Here is a 23,330-nt window from a genome sequence, read left to right on the forward strand (position 1 = left end):
GTGGGGGCTGTAGTGTGTGTGCTTGTTTGAGAGTGGAGCAAAGACAGTGGAGTGAATGAAAGGGAAGACAAGGGAAGAGAAAGACGGGAAGTTAAAAAACTCTAAGAAAGGCTGGGTGCGGTGGCTTATGCATGTTATCCCAGTCTTTGGGAGGCTGAGGGAGGCAGATCAATCACTTGAGGCCAGGAGTTCGAGACCAGCTTGGCCAGCATGGTGAAACCTCATCTCTACTAAAAAATAGAAAAATAGCTGGGCATGGTGGTATGTGCCTGCAGTCCCAGCTACTCAGGAGGCGGAGGCAGGAGAATCGCTTGAACCCAAAAGGCGGAGGTTGCAGGGAGCTGAGATCGTGCCACTACTCTCCAGCCTGGGTGACAGAGCAAGACTTTGTCTTAAAAGCAAACAAACAAACGAACAAAAGAACTTTTAAGAAGAAAGGAAGGAAGGGGGAAATTGATTTAACAGGAAATGACTGTACTCTTTTTTGGTGACACCTTTACATGCTATGTCTTATTTCATCTTCATATTGAACCTTCAAGTAGACAGACCATACTTTTTCTCTTTTATATTTGTGGATAAGAACATTAAAGTGGATTTGGGGATTTTACTCGGACCTTTCTGACTCTAAACTCAAGTTATTTTTGCTGCAGAGCATTCTAAAAGAAAAGGAGACATAGAGAAAGTCAAATAATAGAGAACACAGACACAGAGAGTGAGAAAGAAAAAACAGAAGCAGAGACAAAAGAGAGAAACCGAGGCTGTGACAAAATCACAAACTTGAGAAACAGAAAGAGAGACAGAGATGAAGAGAAAGAGATAAAACATAAAGCAGAAGCAGGGCAGGGGGCCAGGCACAGTCTCACGCCTGTAATCCCAGCACTTTGGAAGGCCGAGGCAGGTAGATCAGCTGAGGTCAGGAGTTTGAGACTAACCTGGCCAACATGGCAAAACCCTGTCTCTATAAAGTTACAAAAATTAGCTGGGCCTGGTGGTGGGTGCCTGTGATCCTAGCTACTTGGGAGGCTGAGGCAGGAGAATTGCTTGAACCCAGGAGGTGGAGGTTACAGTGAGCCGAGATTACACAATTGCATTCCAACCTGGGCGACAAAAGCAAAAATTGGTTAAAAAAAAAAAAAAAAGAATATAATCAGAAATTAGATTAGCAAAGTGAAAATTAGCTGGGTTCAGCTGAATGTACACATGATGTAAAATGGTATAATATTCCAGATGGAAGAGACTGGAAATGGCAATCCTCTTGTTTCCTGGGGAAGCTAGCTGTGACCCTGACCATCTGCCTGCAATTGAGGCTGAGGTCACTCTGAGAAAGGAACCCCTCAGAAAGAGCACACAGTCCAGCTTCTCTCTTTTTTTGTCAAATTCCTAACTAGAGAAAAGCAAAGGTCCCAGTTCTCTCTGACCCCTTCTGGGTCTCTAGACTGCCTTGTCTGATGCCTTGGGCAGGGCACACAGGTATGGCCCATTGCACTCAAAGTACACTCTGGAAAATCATTAGTATTTTTGCTATAATTGTATTAATGGAATTTAATTTTAAATTCCCAAAGATAGCTGCTGCTTGGAAAAAAAATATCAATGAGTCTCTTCTGTGGAGTGAAGAACCCTTTTGCAAAATGAATAATTACCCTTGGCTTAATTTATTTTGTATATTTCACTTTGCTGTTTCAGGTTTTGTTCAGGCGGAGAATTGAATTATTAATCATCATGTGTTCTGAATGGTTTAAGCATATATTTTATCCTCATGGCATTCTCATGAATAAGGGAGAACAGAGTTGTGTTCCCCATCTTTTAGGTCAAAATGATGAAACTCAGAGAGATGAGATGGCTTGAGTAAGACCACCCAGCAACTTGCAGGAAAAGAGAGTTCCAGGATCCCATGAAGTGGGCAACCACATAGCATGATCTTATCTGCATTCCTTTAAGCTGTTATAGAAGTATGGTAGATGGCCAAGTAGGGTCACAAAGGGCATTTTGATGAGACACCGGGTTGTGCTGACTTCATTCATCTTACATGGTACAGTTGCAGTGGGGGGCTCTGACTTCAGAGTCAAGCAGGTCAGGGTTCTTTTTTTTTTTATACTTTATACTTCTTTATACTTTATACTTCTTTTATACTTTTATACTTGTATACTTTATACTTCTTTTTTTATTATACTTTAAGTTCTGGGGTACATGTGCATAACGTGCAGGTTTGTTACATATGTATACTTGTGCCATGTTGGTGTGCTGTACCCATCAACTCGTCAGCACCCATCAATTCATCATTTATATCAGGTATAACTCCCAATGCAATCCCTCCCCCCTTCCCCCTCCCCATGATAGGCCCCAGTGTGTGATGTTCCCCTTCCTGAGTCCAAGTGATCTCATTGTTCAGTTCCCACCTATGATTGAGAACATGCGGTGTTTGGTTTTCTGTTCTTGTGATAGTTTGCTAGTTCTAATCTTGACCCTGTTGCTTTCTTGCTATATGAACTGAGGTCAAGTCATTGAACACTGTCGGGCTTCAGTTTCCTCCTGTGTAAAATCAGGATATGAGCACCTGCTTCACAGGGTGGTTAGGTGGCTTAAAGGCAAAAAGGTGGATCAAAATTGATCATGATTAACAAACTTCATGAGCATCTCTTAGTATCTGCCTTTTTCTAAGTGCCTTTTTCTAAGAGGTCTGGAATAAGAGCCATGGTCAGGAAAGAACATTAAAGCCACCAGCTCCCTAATAATAGTCACAGCAATAGCAGGTGATACTTATGGAGCCCATTTTTTGTGTTGCTCAATGGGAAGGGCTGGCATGATTAACTTAGAAATAAGGAAGCTGAGTCTTGGGTGGAGACAGGAAGTTTTACAAAGTCACTGAGCTATTGATTGGCAAATGCATAGCTCTACTTCCATTCTGACTCCAGTGCCTGTCTTCTCTACTTTTAAACTTGTCTCTCGCCACCCTAACAGCTGAATTCAGCATTTGGGAATGACTAGAGTAGTTCCCCCCATCCACTATTTCACTTTCTACAGTATCTGTTACCCACAGTCAACTGTGGTCTGAAAATATTAAATGGAAAATACCAGAAATAAACAATTTATAACTTTTATATTGGGCTGCATTCTGAGTAGTGTGATGAAATCTCACACAGTTTTGCTCCATCCCACCGGGATATGAATCATTCCCTTGTCCATAGTATCCACGCTGTATATGCTAATTGCCAGTCAGTCACTTAGTAGCCATCTCAGTTATCAGATCTCTCAAGGTGTCACCGTGCATATGTTTGGATAATCCTTATTTTACTTAATTATGGCCCCAATTGCAAGACTAGTGATATCAGTGGATTGTTATACTTGTTCTATTTTATTTTTATTTATTGTTTTTAATCTCTTGTTGTGCCTAATTTATAAATTAAATGTTATGGATATGTACATATAGGAAAAAAACATAGTAAATATGGGTTCATTAATCTGTTCTCACACTGCTATAAAGAACTACCTGAGACTGGATAATTTATGAAGAAAAGAGCTTTAATTGACTTACAGTTCCACAGGCTGTACAGGAAGCATGGCTGGTAGGCCTCAGAAAACTTACAATTATGGCAGAAGGTGAAGTGGAAGCAGGAACAATCTTCACATGGCAGATCAGGAGGGAGAGAGAGAGTGAAGGGACCCAGTGGAAAGGGTTGCCCTGGCTGAGAACCTAGAGCAGAGACCCTCATGGGACCTGGCTGGCAGCCTCTCAGCAGCCTGGCCACCCCACCTGGGTTGCACACATGAGCTGAGCTAACACCATTTAGTCCCCATGTAGCCTTGACTAAGGCTACATGCTTTTAAACAACCAGTTCTCGTAAGAACTTACTCGCTATCATGAGAACAGCAAGGGGGAAGTCCGTCTCCATAATCCAGTCACCTCCTTCCGGGTCCCTCCCCCAGCACTGGGGATTACAACTCAACATGAGATTTGGTTGGGGACACAGAGCCAAACCATATCAATAGGGTTCAGTACTATCCACAGTTTCAGGCATTCACTGGGAGGGTTGGAACTCATCTTGTAGATAAGGGGGCACAATTGTATTTTTGCAGAGGGGATGTGGCAGTTACCAGGGACTGTTTACCAGGGCAGGATTCCTCAGTGCACATTAAGCCTTCTGTCTGTGCCTGCAGTGTACCCCACTGATCCAGCAAAGCAAAAGGGCCCACCATTTTCCATGCACACCGTGGCCTGCCTTCGTCCCTGTTGTTTTCTCTGTAAAACTCTTAATTCCCCTGGAAAGGGAGTCAGTGCAGCCCGGGGACAGCAGCACCATCTCTGGAGCAGCACAGTTGCTGGATGGATTCCAGTTCTGGCTCTGGCACACTTGACTTTGTGACCTTCAGCAAGCAGGATACTACCCCTCTGGGCCTCTACCTCCTTGTCTGCAAGATGGAGTTAGTAATAGAGCCTACCTCGTAGGTTTGTTGGAAGGATCATATGAGTTAATCTAAACGAAGAACTTCCCACACTGCCTGACAGGTAGTTATCCCTGTGGGTTTTCTCTTATTATTACTCTTACCCGCCGTTTTCATTGGTGAGCTCCCATCCTGGGCAGAGCTCAACAATCCTCTCTTGGGCTCCTATACCTCTTTGCGCACACTCCTCTTTTAGCCTGAATCACACGTTGTGGAGTGATGTATTTTCCTCCAAGTCTTCCTACGCCAATGCCAGCTGTTTGAAGGTAGGAAAATAGGATGGATTCATCTCTCTGCCTCCATCTCCCCTGTGCCAGGTATAGAGGAATTATCCAGAGAAGGGTAGCTCGTCCGCAGCAGTAAGATCTGGAACAGAGATGAATCGGGTCGGGAGGAGAAAAGGAGGAACTAACACAGCAGAAAGCCTGGAAGGGCAGCTACAGCTCAGAGGGGCAAGGGCACCAAATCAAGGAGGAAACATGACTGCAGGGGGGTGGGGGGTGGGGAGCAGCCTGGACAACAGCACACCAAGTACAGCAGTGCTGGCAGCAGTCACGATAACGACACTACAACACACCAAGTGCTGCCTACACGTCTGGCGGTACAGTAACTGTTTTTAATATATTGTCTGCAATCCTTGTGACAATTTTTAAAATCGGGTTTAAGATGCCCATTTTCTGATGAAGCCCAGAGCTGCAGTGATTGATGCAGGCCACAGAGGATTCAGCTTCCAAAAGCCTTGGTTGCCAGGCCGACGCCTTTCCCCTTACCAGGCTGTGTCCCTCTGCTCTCCATGCCTTCCCAGTGCATCTGAGAAGCTTAGAGGTTGCAGGGCTCTGGGGTGCAGTGAGGGTGGGGAGAAGCCAGCCTCTCACCAGCAGGCCCAGCTCTGTGCATGCATGTTAAGCATCCTGTGTTCATCAACTGAAGCCAGATTTTTCTGGATTGTTGGAAATATCTGCTCTGTGTCCATTCCAGGCTATTAGTGAGATTTCTTCACCCCACTCCATCCTTAATCAGCCATGATTTTGCAGGAAGCTCTTTGCCACATGCTTTTCTCCTAGACACTAATACTATATAATCATGTGTGTGGTACACTCAGAGGTGGAAGAGGCTAGAAAGAAAGGGAATGGGGCCAGTGGAAAAGGTTGCCCTGGCTGAGAACCTGGAGTGGGGGCCCTCATGGGGCCTGGCTGGCAGCCTCTCAGCAGCCTGACCACCCCGTATGGGCTGCCGACACGAGCTGAGCCAACACCAATTAGCCCCCATGTAGCCTTGATTAAGGACTCTAATCTCTATCAGACCTGATCACCAGCCTGTGCCACCAGAACCTTTCAGCCTCTGATTATTTTTTCTTTGTGCTCTCAGAGGCGTGCTGATGAATGACAATGAGGGGCCGGCAGCTACAATGCAGAGTCCACATTTGTGTTAGTGCTTTGGAAAGAGCAAGGTTTGAAGGTCTCACACCAGCAGTATAAGGAAGAAAGGGACATCAGAGACACCCATGTGAGGTTGCTCAGATGTCAAGACCAGCCTCCTCACTGAGAAACTGAGCCCCAGGGAGGGAGGGAACTGCCTCAGGTCACACAACACATTTGGCTGAGTAGACTTATAAATAATCTTCCTCATTTCATAAAGCTTCTAATTATATCCTCTTGTTATTTCACTCAAATCATGTTCTTTGCCTACCAAGCCTCCATTTCCCCAAGCCCCCAAACTTATCCTGCTTCCTGAATCACAAGAGAGATGCTGATTTCAAGAAACAAGACCAGAATATGTTAGAGGAAGAATCAAGGGCTAGAATTTGAACAAGATTTGGAAAAGTGGGATATCCAAATACTACCTACTCATTTTACAGATGGGAAGGCTGAGGTCCAGAAAGGTAGAATGATTTGCAGAGGATTCAGGGCTGTAAAATGTATCCCCTGATGACATTACTTATACTCAACACTGCCCAAATTACCTCATTCTTTTACTAAATAATTGTTTGCCACTTAATTTTCCCTTTTCTCCTCTCCCTCTTTCTTTCGTCTGTCCTTCATTGACTTTGTCTCTCTCTAGGGCTCAGGCTTTGCTTGAGTGGGATCTCTGAGTGGTACCCATGGGCAGAACCAAGGCAGACCTGCTGAAAGAAGCTTCAAAGGGTCTGAAGGTTGGTCTCAAGAGACCCTGCTCTTACCAATAGACTCAGAAAATATTGGAGCATAAAAGCCACAGGGAGGTGGAGTTATTGATAAGGTTGGAAAAATTGTCTGGGGCCAGTGATGAAAGACTTTGAATGCTAGACTGGTATATATGACCTCTACCCTGAAGGCAACTGAAAACCACTGAGAGTTTTTGGGGAAGGCCGTGGGTACAGCTGTTCTTTGAAAAGATAACTGGCCAACAGTCAGATTGGATGTAGGGACATGGAAAATAGGTTCATAGCACATGGACAATGCTGAGGGCCTGAACTAGGCCAGTGACAGAGAAGAGAGATGGGAATAAATGGGTCTGGATAAAACCAAAGAGGTAGAGTCGGTGGGATTCAGATATCAATCAGATGCTGAGGGTACAAAATAGGGCCCAGTTAGAAGTTTTTCTGAAGTTTTCATTTAGGAAAGAAAGTGGTACCATTACTCATAGAGATGTGGACATCTAGGTTTAAAGTACATCAAAAACTTTTGCCAAAATAATGCTGCATATCAATCACATTTTCTTGTCAACAACTATAAGTAAGCATCTTTTTCTCCTTTGTCACACATCTGGGTGGACTGATCTAGCCAGCACTCAGCTGCCCTTGGCTCTAAGCCGAGGATGAATCCAGATCTGTTCCACACATCTCTCTCCCTTCACGGACCAGCCACAGCCTGGAGGTGTTTTTTATCATGGCAAGAGGCAGGAGTGCAAAACACAAAGCCTATCCACAAAAATACATTTCAAACCTTGATTATTTAAGTCCTGGATGTCATCATCCCATTGACCAAAGCAAGTCATATGCCAAGTCTGAAGACAAAGGGCAGGAAAGAAAATGTACTCTTCCCACAATTAACCATGGCAAAGAAGCAAATGCATAATTAAGTACTGCAGGGAAATGACCCTCAGTGTCTCACACGTGATCATTGTCAAAGGCAGCTGTCCTTGTTATTGTCCTTGTGGTTATATTTATTGTTGTGATGTTTGTGGTGGTGTAAGCGAGCACGAGCTTTGGAGACCTGGCCCTATGACCTAGGGCAAGTGACTAGTCGAGTCTCAGCTTCAGTTTCCTCATTTTACAAGGAGGGCATCAGTACCTTCCTCCTTGTACTAGTCATGGCTGTGACATGCAATGACACATGTCAAATGTCACACACCATTTTTAGCACAAAGCAGACCCTCATAATGTTATGCCCAACCCATGCTTTGCCCACTACGTGCCTGGCCTTGAGTTGAGTTACAGAGATACAGAGGTGAAGAGGCCCAAGGTGGCCAACTTGGAGTCAGAATGGGGAAGGGTGCCATGTTTATTGCTCTGAGGGCCCAGAGAGATGCCTTTTCAAGCCACAGTGACAAGAAGAGTAAATAAGAAAGTGAACAGCAGGCAGCGTCCCTGGCCAGTTGTGATAAGTGATGACTGAGTTAGAAGCAAGTGAAAATGGAATCATAACAGAATGACAGGGTTTGAGGAGGGGAGTCAGACAGCCAGGATGGCTTACGAAGGAGGCTTTGCACTCTCATGGGCAAGCCATGAGCTCCTCTGTGCTGCTGGGATGGAGCAGGCAGCGGCCTCTAGCTTATGCCTTGTCCATACCCATACCTCCTTCAGCAGGGCCTGCCGTGGACACAGGCAACATGTCTTCGTAGCTCTGAAAACCCAGGAACACCTTTGGGAATTATCTCATTCAAACTGCCCTCAGCTTCTGTGACATAGTTAGATCTCATTTCACAAAACATTTAAAAATTAGCTGGGAATGATGGCACGTGCCTATAATCCTAGCTACTTGAGAGGCTGAGGCAGGAGGATCTCTTGAGCCCAAAAGCTCAAGGCTGCAGTGAGCCATGATTGCACCACTGAACTCCAGTTTGGGCAACAGAGCAACACCCTGTCTCTAAAACAATAATAATAATAATTAAAAAAAAGAAACACCCCAAATTACAGATAAAGAAACTGTAGTCTTTTGGGTTTTGTGAAGGGCATACCTTGGATTTTTGACCATCCTTCATTCTAAGCACCTTTCCTTTCCACTAAAACAGCATAGTGGATGGGCCCCTCCTACCTGAGAACAACAATTATATGGACTCAAACAGCCGTTGTGTTCTCAGCAAGAAGAAATGTGCCAAAGACCGTGCTGAGGATTTTTCAAATACAGCACTTGATCCTTTCCACAGGTGTATGATATCAGCTCCAGTACAGATCAAGAAAACAGGCTCAGGGAGAGAAGAAGCAATGTATCGGGTTCTTACAAACTTGAAGTGGCAGGCAGATCCAGGATTTGAATGCAGTACATGATGACTTCAAGGCCCACTCACACTCTGAACCATTTCACCAGCCTACTGGCTTTATGTGATTAACAAGAAGGCATTGTCCTGTTTGGAAGAGCCTCACAGAAGATGAACACAGATGGTTCATGATCAAGGCGTTCTATTGTTTTTACCCAAGAGTTTCTGGACTGAGAATGCATACAACATAGAAAGAGACCTCAACAAATGGCAGCCAGGAGACATGAAGAGTAAATCTTTTAAAACCAGCGCAACTCATCTACTGCTGATAACACAGTTCTGGTAACTAGCCAGATAGAAAACCATCTAATTGAATTCCCTTATGAGAACCAATATAGTGAAGAGAGTGAATTCTTTTTTTAGGTCTCCATTATTAACAACACATAAATGTATGTCTTTAATGCACTTATGGGCATTTCAAATTCATTTTACTGTTTAAGTAATACCCGTTTGTAAATGCTCTCATTTTTAGAAAACTTGGTAATATCAAAAAAGCCTGTTGTACAAAAAAATTGCTACAAAAGGCTTCAGAATGCATTGAACTATTGATACCACCAATGCAGCGAAAGGACACTGAAGTGGCAGCCAAGAGCCCTGGGTTTTCATCCTGGCTGGCCCAGAGGCTAGGCCAGTGATTTGGACAAACTCCTTTACTCTCTTAGCTTGAGTTTCCTGTTCTGAATAATGAAACTGGGAAAGTTTGAACTAGCTGGTCTTGAACGGTCTTTTCTGCTCTGATGTGAAATAAAATTCTATTTTAGACATTTCATCAGCACTTGTGTTTGCACTCTTTGTTTCCTTGGCAAATACTTATCTTGGATATAGAAAGTTTCTTCCAGTCCTCAGCAGGGTCATCATTATTCTAAATGAACTCAGCCTAAATTCATGGTAGTCATAATATATGTATGAATTCACTAATTCATTCATTCAATAAATGACTAGCCTACCCTTTATCATGCACTATACTAATTATTAGAATACAAGATGATTAAGAAAATGTTTTTGCCATCAAGAAGTTCCCAGTTAGTGGGGGAAGAGGCAAGTAAAAATTATTGCCCTGTTCCATTGGCATAGGCATTACTATTGTGAAATATATCCCTTCATCTATTTAGCATTTATTTACTGAATCCCTACTCTGTACCAGGCAATGCAGGAGGTGCTGAGATGCAGTAGTGAGCAAGGAAGGTACTAAAGTTATAGGGATAGCGAGTGTGGAAGTTCATAGTCAGCCCGGTTACATGCATCCCTGGAGAGCTGTTCTTTGATGGCCTTGCTGCTCTGGGTGTGCAGAAGCAGAGTTGAAGAAAGGACTCACTCAGGGAAGAGGTTAATTACCCTCAGCTCTGGCTGTCAGAGGCTTTGCATCTGACAAGAAGGAAATGCCTGGTTGCACATAGTGGAGATTTAGCTGAGCCAGCAAAATAGGAAACAGGAGTCAATAAAGCCAATACCTATGGCATTGATAGAGACCTTGCTAGAGACCCAGGCTGCTGCTAAGAATGATTGCAGCTGAAACTAAAACAAACAATATCCAGAAAGCAGAGGTTAGGGATTTGGAAAGGCAATGCAAACAGCTGACCCTTGGTGCTCAGAACTGATGTGTGATCTACTGCAACCTTCCATTTTACAGAAGGAGAAACTGAGGCCCCAAAAGGAGGTAATTTGTGTCTCTATGTGTCTAATATGTAAGGAGTTAGGGGTGATACTTTTGTCTAAATGTAAACATATATGAGAACCCATTGGCCAGCTTGGAATTAAAGGGAAGGAAACACTTTTTTTAAATTCAACTTTTATTTATATAGGGGGTACATTTATGGGTTTGTTACATTCGTATGTTGCACCCATGTAGTGTGCATAGTACCCAGAAACTCACTTCTTCACCATCAACTAATTGTCACCTTAGCCACTAGCTTTATTCTTCACTGTTTCAATTTGTTCTTACATCAGCTCTAGGAAATGGACATTGCTATCATCCCTATTCTGTAAATGAGAAAGCTGAAACCAAAAAGGTGACTAAGGCCACACAACTAGGGAGAGAGCAAGAGGATGGGACCGTGTCCATCAGCTGCTAGCACTCAGGGGCTTTTCCGTCTGCCTACTTTCTGTTCTCCAGGCAGCCTCATGGGGGTCTCCAGGGTGAATGCCTCTTAATTGCAAAATATGTATTTGTTGTATAATGAGCATCAGTAACTAATGATCCATTGTGAGTCAGGGAAAACTTGCCTGGTAAGTACACAAGGAGGAAAGAAAAACATAGCAGCACCCTTTTTCTGAATAAATTTCTCAATCTCACCAGTATTTCCAAAACCTAGAGAAAGAGGAAAGAAGTGAACTGTGCTATTTCCTGCAGGTCACTGCAGGAGAGACAGGGACCTCAGCCTTTGCCCTTTCCATAAAGAAGAGGGATCCTCCTTCCTGGCCCCTCCTCACCCACCCCAGCCTGACTTCCTGCTCCTTTGCCAGAGGTAACCATTTCACCTCTGCCATTATGAATCATAAGGCCTGTGGCTTGTGGCAGATCATAAATCAGTCCTGGGAGTCTCGAGGACAAATCCCAGGACTTTTCATCTTTAATATTAGACGTGTTTAAAGTGGTGAATATTTCATGAAGGGACTGTTGCATTTTAACACATCATTAGTGACTCCTGCCCCTCCCCCTTTTGGTAAATTATTTTCATCCACATTCAAGGCTCTTAGCCTTTTCCTTCCGTTCCCCTTATGTCTGGCAACAATCAGTTCATTAGGTAGCAGTACTTACAGTACTTCCACTTGGTGGAAGACCCTAGGCGTGATGCTGCAGGGGAGGAGTGCAGAAACCATTTTTACCTGTGAGTAAGCCCTCCTTGTTTTCCAGGTAAGCAGATAAGACGAAAAGGACCTGTCTTCTCTTTCTCCTTGTGTCTTTCAACAATCTCATTCTGAATATTTTGAATACTATCTCTGACCCATTCTTCACTCCATACTCTGTCTTACTACCGTTTTTTGTTCAGGCAGCATTCATGAAGCGCAGGCTATTTGTCAATAGGTGCTGGAGATACAAAGATTAAGCAGCAGTGTCATCTATAAAACAAGTTACAGTGTTTTTAAACACTCAGAATGCTTCATATAAGGTCAAATATATAACACTTACAGTTCTTCAGAGAGAACAGTAAGTTTACTTGATGAATACATACATTTCAAAATCCAGAGTTAAGGGTGATAGTTGTAGAACCCGTGTTACCCTAGTATTCTATTTACTACAATATTTTGTTTTAGTTGTATAAAGTTGAGAAAATCCTGATTCACAAAATATATAGTTGCAAATAGCATGAGCTTATTGGCGCCTTGATTCATCCTCAGTATCCTTTTAGATGAAACAAAGATGACAGGAGATTATTTTTTTCCCCTGAAGCCTGCATAAAATAAGTTTATCTGGCAACTGATACTTTCTTCGGTATCCTAAATTCTGGCATGTGATATCTGAGTGTTTATTCTTGTTTTTATATTTCAAAAAATTTAAAAATAATACTTTTAAGAAAAAGTAAAATATAAAATTTGCATAGTCCCAAAATCTCTGTGAAGTAATACATTTCCATGGACATGATTTGAAAACTTTTGGGTCCTATCTATCAGGATCACTGTAGGATCCAATGGTGACAGGTTTATCTGTGTGTGTGTGTGTGTGTGTGTGTGAGAGAGAGAGAGAGAGAGAGAGACATACAGAGAGAGAGAGAAAATGTGATTACAAGAAGATGAGAAAGAAGACAAGCCAAACTCATTAACCTGGAAATTTACCAGAGCCATAACAGATAGTTGATTATTCATTCAAGTCATATTGTTAAGCACCAACCCTATTCGAGGCAGTAGGCAAAGTCAGGGCGGTTCCTACCAGCATTTCCCAAGAGGTTTTCCATAGAATTATAATCCTGTGAGTCATTCTACCAACAAGGCTCCCAAAGGAAAATAAGTTGGTGAAAATCGTGTATGTATCACCCTGATGGAGAATCACACTACACTGGCTTTAAGGAATGGGGTAGTATTACCCAAACACATTTTTAAATAGAATCTATTTTTAGTAAACCATCTTTAAGCATCCCACAAATACACCTTAGAGAAAAAAGCAGTAACTCATTAAATCAAAAAATGTTTTTAGGCCAGTCATGGTGGCTCACACCTGTAATCCCAGCACTTTGGGAGGCTGAGGTGGGCAGATCACTCAGGAGTTCGAGACTAGCCTGGCTAACATGATGAAACCCCATCTCTACCTAAAATACAAAAATTAGCTGGGCATGGTGGTTCATGCCTGTAATCCCAGTTACTTGGGGAGCTGAGACAGGAGAATCACTTGAACCTGGGAGGAGGAGGTTTCAGTGAGCCGAGATCATGCCACTGCACTCCAGTCTGGGTGATGGAATGAGACTCTCAGTCTCAAAAAAAAAAAAAAAAAAAACCCAAAAAAAGAAGCAAGAAGAGAAAAAGAAATTCTATACCTTAAGTATACAGTAGAGAATAAATGACAACAGGTGGGAGTAGGACAGAGCGATTCTGAAATCACTTCTAGGATTCTGGACTCTGAAGATATGCTAGGAAATGGGACATATGCTGGCCACTTGAAATGAACTTGGCCAGTGAGAGAATGTACTTAAGGCAGTGTGTAATGCTAGCAAGCATTCATGCAACCAAGCGTAAACCATGGCCCGAAAAAAAAATAATGGATGGATGGATGGATTCATGAATGAATGGATGGCAGGGAAAGAAATGAAAAAGAATGGCAAGAGGGAAGGAGAGGAGAAAAGAGGACAAGAGAAGAGATGGCAGTAGAGGGAAGGGGAGGAGGGGAAAAACAATTTTAAAATGAAAAACAACCCAAAATAAAACCAAGAGACTAGACAGGATTTTTCTGAAGGGGGAAAGCAAAGGTTTCTTGGAGATAGTGGCATTTAATTTGGGATTTATGGAAAGTGAAGACCTCTTCATTCAGATGGAGATAATTAAGTTTTCTGATTATACCTCTAGAGTAAATGCACTTTATCATAATTTTAATATTTGAAAAGACGACCTCCATTTGTAGCCACCTGATCACTTCCTGTTTCCCTGTCTTAAGTTGTGAGCTCCTTCAGCAGCTGGATTACAACTTTGACCTCTGTATCTCCACTGCTGAGCTGAGCGCCTGTCAGAGTGTGGCCAGGACTTGATGAAGGAATAAATGAGTGAATGAACAAAGGAATAAACTCTGTTAACCACAGTGGTCAATGGACCAGATTGCCTTCTTTCCATGTGCCTTTTCTAAAACTAAGCGGCTCACTTCATATAAGTCTTAGGAAAACAGGCAAACCAGAGAAACACCTATTTGGGGAGACTCTACTTCACAATAATTGTTTTTCTTTTCACTTACAGGAGAGTGCAGCTGCTATGAAGGCTATGCCCCTGACCCTGTTCACAGACACCTGTGTGTGCGCAGTGACTGGGGACAGAGTGAAGGGTGAGTGGCAAAGGGCTTCAGGTCCGGGACAGTGCAGGACCGAGTTTTACCTCCTCTGGTATGTTACCAGAGGCCCCAAGCATCTCCACAAAGAGGACTCTTTCTCTGCAACAGTAGTGTTCCTGCAAAACCCCGTGGGAAATGAATCCTACTTTCCCATGAAATCACATTTTAGTATTAAAGGTACATGATTGATGAATATTCTAGAGAACAAAGGCTGACATTTAAGTCACCCACCCAAACAAAGTAATCAATGAACACTTTCTTAAGTAGACTGACAAAGAAAAAGAATAACATTTTTAAACAGACTCCTGAATGGACATGTACACTTTATGAAAGTGCTGAATCCTTCTGTAAATTGAAGACATTCTTTTATAATATAAATAGTCTTGCCCAATAATTATTTCTGCAGAAGGTGGTTGTTTGTAAAGCTACTCTAGAGCAGTGGCCACGTGCGAATCCTACCTGCCTCTGACTAAGATCATCTCCTCTCCCCTCTCCTTCTTCCCGTAGACCTTGGCCCTACACGACACTCGAGAGGGGCTATGATCTGGTGACAGGGGAGCAAGCCCCTGAAAAGATTCTCAGGTGAGTTGGCTTTCTTGTTTGGGCATAATTCTGGGAAATGGAGAAAGGACTGATAGGAAGATGTGGTCATGAATCCTTAGACTATTGAGCCTGTGCTCTTCTGAGCTGCACTGAGTATAAAAGAACCCTCCCTGGCACTAATGTACCATCATGGCCCAGGTTGCTATGGGAATCTAATTCCCATTTGTCTGGCAGCTAGACTTATAGACTCAGATACTTGAACTGGAGGAGACATTACTGATTATTAAGTCCAGTGGTTTAAAAATACTCTGTAACCATAGAACCTCTTCCCACCACCTCCATAAAATCTTGTGTAAAACTTCAATACACATGTAGATAAAGACATACAGCAAATTAAGTGGCAGAACTGGAAATCAGATTTTAGTTCAAACTGATTCAAAGTCCGTGCTCTTAACCTTTGTGCCAGACTGTCCCTGCTGACATAGCAGCCTCTTGTGGAACTCCTGCTGTATGTCAGGACTGCTGGAAAATCAGAGCGGCAATGGTCCCTATCCTCACGGAGTCCACCAGTAAATCAGGAAAAGGAACTTAGTAACACAAAGCAATTCATGAGCTAAATGTTTAACAGATTTGAGAAATGATCATCCAGGTCTGGAGAAAGTTGGCCAACATCATTCCTTAAATAATGCAGGGGACATGGGTGGAGAAGTAGGAAATTGTCCTAGAAGGGATGGGAACAGGGGCCCCTTTTGTCTGTTTGCTCTCTGCTTCCCAGGGAGTTCCCCAATGGAAACTCTTACATTGCAGGTCTACTTTCAGCTTGGGCCAAGGCCTCTGGCTTCCTGTCAGCAAAAGCTTTGTGGTTCCGCCTGTGGAGCTGTCCATCAACCCCCTGGCCAGCTGCAAGACCGATGTACTCGTCACGGAAGACCCTGCAGACGTCAGGTAGGGAATCGTCTCCAGTTCTCTGCACAAGTACTTCTTAAAACCTTGGAAGTCCCCCTGTTGGAGTACCACAGGAACTCCTAAGGAGTGTTCTTGCTGTTTAGTTGACGTAAAGAACACTGTCAAATATTCCGTGCTCCCAAACTCTTAGATGTGACCTCCATCACTGTGTCTCAATGCCTTACATTTCAACACTATTGCTTTCCTTTTAGATTTATATTAAATATAAGAGAGGCTGATGCATTATCTAGCTCATCACGGGATCATTAATGATCTTATCTTTACTTAACAGTATGTTGAAGAGTCACAAAGGCAACAGTTTAGAAAAGGGGATGCTTTCTGTTGTAGTCCATGAGATGTACTTTGGGCTAATTTATGAATTTTAAATGTTCAGGCTAAAGGCCAGGTGTGGTGGCTCACACCTGTAATCCCAGCACTTTGTGAGGCCAAGGCAGGTGGATCGCCTGAGGTTAGGAGTTCAAGACCAGCCTGGCCAACTTGGTGAAACCTGGTCTCTACTAAAAATACAAAAATTAGCCTGATGTGATGGTGTGTGCCTATAATCCCAGCTACTTGGGAGGATGAGGCTGGAGAATTGCTTGAACCCTGGAGGCGGAGGTTGCAGTGAACTGAGATCGAGCCACTGCACTCCAGCCTGGGGAACAGAGTGAGACTCCATCTCAAAAAAGAGAAAAAAAAAAAATGTCCAGGCTAAATCTTTTGTTCTTAACTTATAAAAGCATGGAGACTACATTTCACTTTACATTATCCTACAGCTTGTAGCTAACTTCATTATAGACTTACTCTACTGCGTACTAATTAGATGCTTACATATCATTCTGCCCCATTATGGTGCACTTCTCAAGGTCAAGGAAAATCACTTATTTAGCTTTTTAATCCCTAGCCCCTAGTACATATTGGACATCTATTAAATGTTTATTGATTTAATTAAGTCTGTGGTCTTAGATCTGATCTTAGCACTGTTCCGGAGCTTTTATTTCTCCCAATTTGATTAGCGGAAACATTCTAGAAATTCTAATGTTACCAAGAATAGAGTAGTTTTACTTCTAAGACTGACTTGTACACAGCTTATTGGCTCATTAACTAGAATTATATCATGGCCCCCCTAACTACCAGTGACTGTTTTTCAACAGCTCCATTGTTGCCTTGGGTCATTGTAAATCACGATGCTATCAGTATTTCTATGGCATCTTGACAGAAAGCTCCTAGAACCCAACTCTCATACTTTAAGATGTTTTTACTCTTACCTTGTCAGCTTTCACTGGGAGGGATGAACTTATCATGCTTTTTTAGGCTATTAGCATTTCCCAAAAGAGGATGTTTTAAAAAGAATAGATTTATAAAGAGATGGCACTTAGGATATGAAATGGTGATTACTAGGAACTAAAATAGCTTCACATACACATTCACCTACTGATTCATTGATATTTACCATTGTTTTCATTTTTGATAGAATTAAAGTATCTGAGGTTTTAGTAAAGCATGTGCTAAGGTCTCTCCGCATTACATATTTTAAAGATAAAGCAAGGACCATCTGGTTTAAAAGACTATTCTTAAAGAGACACAGTTACTTTGTTAGAAATCAGCTGAAAAGAAAGTCTTGACTAGCTTTCCTCAGAGTTCTGTCCTGTTAACATTGCATCCATGATTTTAGTGAAGATTCAGACGATACAGCTCTCAGACTGGCTGATGGGGGCACATACTCTGGAGTTGGATAGGGCTGCTTTAGAATTCCATCTCTACCAAGTGTGAACTGTGTCATCATGGTGGCCAAGTTTAATTCTCTATGTTTTCGTTTATTTGTCTGCAAAATGGGGATAATAACAGCGCCTTCCTCACAGAAGGTAATAATAATAATAATAGTTCATATCCATTGATCATTTTCTAAGTGCCGAACACATCAATAGTATTATTACATTCTTACATCAGCTCCATGAAGTGGTGCTCATTTTTCAGATTCAAAAATAAATAAACAAACCTGAGGCATAGAGGTGATGCCTTCACTAGTAAGAGATGAAGCCACATTTCAATCCCTGACCTGCAATAGGGGATAAAAGATTGCAATCATCACCATTTGAGAGAATCTGCACTTGTAGATTCAGTTTTCCAAGCTGCACTAATAAACCTTGTTTGACATGACATTGCCCAGGCAAGCATATCATGGGCGTTTAGAGAATTAACAAGTTCCAGTCAGGTGATATGTTAGAAATTTAATAAATAATAGATCATAATTATAGATAGCCAATAATACTGCCCTGGAATCACAACAGAGAGATTAGAGGAAAGACTACGTGGAAAAGCAGAGTCAAAGGGAAACGGAAGGTAAGCATTACAGTAGGATTGGAAAGGAAAGCTTGAACGTGCATTGCAAGTTGATTCTTTGATTTTTAATCTGTGATAAATTCTTGGACAATTATGAGATCTCACACTACAGTAGGGAGAACAACTTAGTAGTTAAATGTACAGACTGTGACTTACCAAGGCAGCTACATTTAAAATAACTAATGATAACAAATGTTAGGAAGGATATGGAACAACTGTGGCTTTCGTATTTTTATAGTGAGAATATAAATAAGTATGACCACTATGTAAACCTGTGGAGTGGTATCTACTAAAGTTGGAGGTATATATCTCCTATATCTCCTATAGCCCATCAGTTTCACCCATAAGGGTATGTATAACAGAAATATGGAAATGTGTACCACAAGTAGGACTTACAAAAATACGAATAGAAGCACTCATTTGTACTGCTAGAAAGCTAGAAAAAAAAATACAAATACCCGTCAGTGAAAAATTAGATAAATAAATTATGGAATAATAACACAATAGAATGCCTTTAACAATGAATATGAAAGAACACAGTAACCATATATAGCACCTTGGATGAATCTAACAAATATAATACATAGTTTTGGAAACCAAACACAAAATAATATTAATATGTTTATATAAAAACAAAAAAACTAGTTTTACTAATTAGTAGAAAACTAATTTATGATGTTAGAAGAAAGGATAGGGATTAATTCTGGGCGATGGAGAGGGTGGTGACATGGGGAACTATGAGTGGGCTTATGTGATGCTGATAATGTTTGATTGATTGTTATGGCTGGTGATTACATGAGTGTTTTAACTCTGTGAAAATTCACTGAGCTTCACACTTTTCTCTGTGTATTCTATATTTTGATTAAACACAAAGTTTATTGTCCAAGGGCATAGGCTATGGAACTCAAGCAAATTGCCTGAGTGCAAATCTTAGCTCCATCACTTGCTTACTGCAGGAGCTTTTCTGGAGTTGTGTTTTCCCCTTGAGAATAATGGAAATAAAAATCTCATAGCATGTGTGGAGTGATGAAGATTAAATGATATGTTACATGTAAAGCGGTGAGTTTGCTACGTGGTGAACTCTTTAGAAACGTTAGTTATCATGCTCATTATTGTAACATAGTGACTTTTGTTCTCTTTATCTTTTCATTACTTTCTCATGTTTTGGCTGAAAGGCTACATACAACCTGTGGTGCATCTTAAAATCAATACTTGCTCAGTATTGAGGATTCATATTAACCACTTTGTCATGGGCTTTGGGGGAGACTTAAATGAGTCTATAAATTCCAGTTCAGTATGCTAGGTCTGTGGCTTTATGTACATGGACATGGTTATAGAATGAATGAAGAGTCACATGTGTGGTAAACATAGAGTGCCCTAGGGAACTGGAAAGGATTGGAAAAGAAAGATGTATCTGACTGAGGGAATTAGGCAAATATTTTCAAGAGAGAGAACATTGCCAATTAATCAAGAACTGTGGTTAAGCTTTGGCTTTGTGCAATCTAAGGTGAGGGGGAAGGCTTTCAAGTGTGAGGGGTTGAAGGGCAAAAGAAAACTCTCCCCTGGACAGCTCCCATTCTCCAGCCTATCCTAGCAGGAAGCTGCTGGGAATGAGATTTTTAGCATTTGAGACACTAATGATGCCAGCTACAAAGGTGGAAAAGCAAATCTCTAGCTGAATTGCATACAGATATATTTTAATTCTGAAAAATTTTAGCTGGACCCCTCCTGTGTACCAGATACTGTGCCAGGTACCATAGGAATACAGAGATGAATACAGTCCACCTCTGCTTTCAGGAGTTTCATGACATAGCAAGGAGCATGAAACAAGAGACCGACTTGAGAGATGGAATAAAAGATGCTTGTGGAGGGAGAAGCATGACAAACAATACTTATTACTGCATACTGGGCCTTCTTCACAATTTCACCTGGAGCAGGTTCTTCTTATAAGAGAAACTTGAGAATAGCTATTATAGTTGGAATAATAATCACCCACAAAGCCCAGTTTTGGAGCCCCTCAGTCATTTTTCTGTGATCTCAACTCAATGAAAATGAAATGGTGAAATACTGTTAATTCCTGAACAATGTTGAAAGAATAATGGGATATCAGAGTGCAAGCTGGCATGGCTCACTTGGTGACAGTTTTCACATTGACTTAGTTCTGAATAGAATTAGGAATATCTCCTTGCTCTTTTGGCCTTTGAATTCCAAGTACTGAGAATTTACTGAACACCTACCATATTTTAAACTAAGTAATAGAGATACAAAAATAAGACAAAGATTTCAGTGCCTTAAATGAGTCAAAATTGCAAACAAAAAATTTCATACTTTGTGACAGTTGAAGAAGATAGAGGGAAAGTTCAAGGCAGAGAAAAGACACAAAATCAGAGGTGGTCAAACCCACCTGGAGGTTGAAAGAAAGGACTCACAGCTTCTATGCCAAATTTTGAAGTGTTAGCAGGAAGTCACTAGCTCACTGGTTTTCAAAGTGTATTCCCTGGACCAGTAGCATTAGCATGACCTAGAAACGTATTAGAAATGTAAATTCTCATATCTAGTGTAGACTGATAATGATCCCCAAAGGTATCATCAGATCCTAACTCCTAGAACCTATAAATATTATGTTGTTTGGGAAAAGGGTCTTTGCAGATGTTATGCCACATCTTATCATAGGTTGATTATTCTGAATTATCTGGACAGGTCTGAAACACCATAATGAGTGCCCTTAGAAGAAAGAAGCATAGTGAGATGTGACATGCACATTGGAGAGGCAATTTGAAGATGGAGTTAGAGACCGAGGGAGTCAACCACAAGCCACAGAATGCCAGCTTCCGCCAGAAGCTGAAAGAGGCAAAGAAAAGATTGTTCCCCAGATACTCCAGAGGGAGGATCACCTTGCTGACACCTTGATTTTTGCCCAGGCATACTGATTTCAGATTTCTGGTTGTTTGAAGCTGCCCCAGTTTGTGGTGAATTGTTGCAGCAGCCACAGAATCTGTGTAATAATACACCTGCTAAATTAGGTATTTTGGAGGTGGGCCCAGAATTCTGGTTGAAGAAATCCTCAGGTGATTCGAACGCTCACTAAAGTTTGAGTACAAATGCACTTGGTATCAAAACAAGGAATGGATCACCTGGCTTAAGTAGAAAACAAAAGATATGAGGGCTTGAAAAGTCCAGAGTGCCAATGGCTTTTGGCATAGTAAGGTTTTTATGTTCCCAAATGTTGGGACTCACTATTCCTGTTTCTTTTCGTCCTTCATCTCTGTGTTTCTCTGGTACATTCTGTTTTTCTGATTTTTTTTTTCAAGCACACTCTCACTGACCTCTCCAGGCTTACAACCACAATTAAGCATTGCCAAAGTAATGAGATGCCCCCTTTCCCAGTGGTTTATGCAGAAGTCCTGGTACTGAGGGACAGCAATAATCGCACATCCTTACTTAGGTGGCACTGTTCCAAGTGCTTTACTCAAATAAGTTCATTTAATCTGCACTCATTATTAGCTCCATTTAATGCATAGGGAAACTGAGGCACAGAGAGCATTATGTACCTTGCCCAAGGTCACACAGCCAGTAAGTACTAGAACCAGGTTTTGAATCCTGAGAGTCTGACTCTTGAGTCCATGTTCCTCGTCTCTAAGCTAGGCTGCCTCTCTTTGGCCTATTTTGGGATCTTTGCCAACATCCCACATCAATCTTTCAAGAGACAAAGCACTCCAAGTAGCCAGACCTGGGTCACCAACTTTCCCTTGAAACCACAGTTGAATGAGGGGCATAATAACCACCTGGATTGAGATCTCAGGTAGGATAGTTCCCCAGTGAAAAAGCAGGACAGGTGGAAAATAGATGTTGAATAAGAAAATCCCAGAGATGTTTTATTCGTGGGCAAGGCCCAGGACCTTGAACTGGCAAAGTGTGGCATGCCTAAGAAGGAACTTTTTTTTTTTTTTTGGAGACAGAGTCTTACTCTGTCACCCAGGCTGGAGTGCAGTGGTGCCATCTCAGCTCACTGCAACCTCTACTTCCCAAGCTTGAGCTATTCTCCTGCTTCACCCTCCACAGTAGCTGAGATTACAGGCATGCACCACCACGCCCGGCTAATTGTTGTACTTTTAGTAGAGATGGGGTTTCACCATCTTCACCAGGGTGGTTTCAAACTCCTGACCTCAAGTGATCTTCCCACCTCAGCCTTCCAAGGTGCTGGGATTCCAGGCGTGAGCCACCACGCCTGGCCAGGAGGAACTTCCATTTCAGTTTGGCTGCAGTGTAGTGCCAATGGATGCATGGCAGTTGATGAGGGGAGAGAAGGACAGCAGACAGAACATGCATGCTCTTTTCTCTCCTCTTTTCTCTCTTCTTTCAGCTGTTAACCACCTGGACTAGCAGTGTCAGCAATGACTCTAGGGGCACTTGAGGGTAGTGTATTCACTCACTGCTCTAGGGTCCCCAGCAGATGTTTCTGTGTGACTGCTCCAGACACTGGAATCTGGCTTGGGACTAGGCAGCACCCCTAGTCAGATATAGTGCATTCTGGAAACATGGGCCATGTATCTCCAGGTGCAATCCTCAACAAATGCACACTAGGTACTTCTCCATGTAATGAACATTGTGCTAGGCTCTAGAAGTAGAAAAACCAGAAAGAGGAGTAGTAGGAAAGAGTGTAGAATTAACTTGAGCCAAGTTTGTTCACGTCTTTGAGCCTCAATGTTAGAATCAGAAAGATGGAGATGAGTGTGTTTTTCTCATACGGTGGTTATTAGGATGACATAATGTGTATAGTATTACTAGTACAGTATATTACATGTAACTGATGTTCAATGAATGAGAAGTTTTAGAAGTAGTAGGAATTGTAGAATTATAGTACAGTTAAGGAAGCAACCATATGATGCAGTGTGGTCAGAGCAGTATAAAGAAGGGATGTGTGCCTCCTTTCTCTGGATCACATTGTGCATTGATGGCAAGGGCATTGATGGCAGAAGGGAGGGTTGGGGCGCAGGACATGTGCAGTAGGCAGGAGTCAGGGCCAGTCATGGGGGCACTTGGCTTGAGAAGGATACAGCAGCAGAGTCTAGGGGGAAGGTCCTTGATACCAGTCTTACATCATTTGATATTCAAGATATCTCTCTCCTGTTGG

At 42.2% G+C, this 23,330-nt stretch overlaps 1 protein-coding gene across 3 annotated transcripts in view; it reads left to right on the forward strand.

Moving 5' to 3' along the window:
- ASTN2 (astrotactin 2) overlaps positions 1-23,330 on the forward strand; it is a 1,009,693-nt gene that overhangs the window by 436,300 nt on the left and 550,063 nt on the right. For 2 of the 3 annotated variants that reach the window (XM_033237645.1, XM_033237647.1), the window contains 3 exons: positions 14,275-14,359; positions 14,873-14,947; positions 15,716-15,853. In XM_033237645.1, coding sequence (XP_033093536.1) covers positions 14,275-14,359; positions 14,873-14,947; positions 15,716-15,853 — 298 coding nt within the window. The remainder of the gene's footprint in view (positions 1-14,274; positions 14,360-14,872; positions 14,948-15,715; positions 15,854-23,330) is intronic. The other variant, XM_033237646.1, reaches the window with a different exon arrangement.

The sequence above is a fragment of the Trachypithecus francoisi genome, unplaced genomic scaffold (genome assembly GCF_009764315.1).
Source record: "Trachypithecus francoisi isolate TF-2019V2 unplaced genomic scaffold, Tfra_2.0 Lachesis_group16, whole genome shotgun sequence".
Lineage (NCBI taxonomy): Eukaryota > Metazoa > Chordata > Mammalia > Primates > Cercopithecidae > Trachypithecus > Trachypithecus francoisi.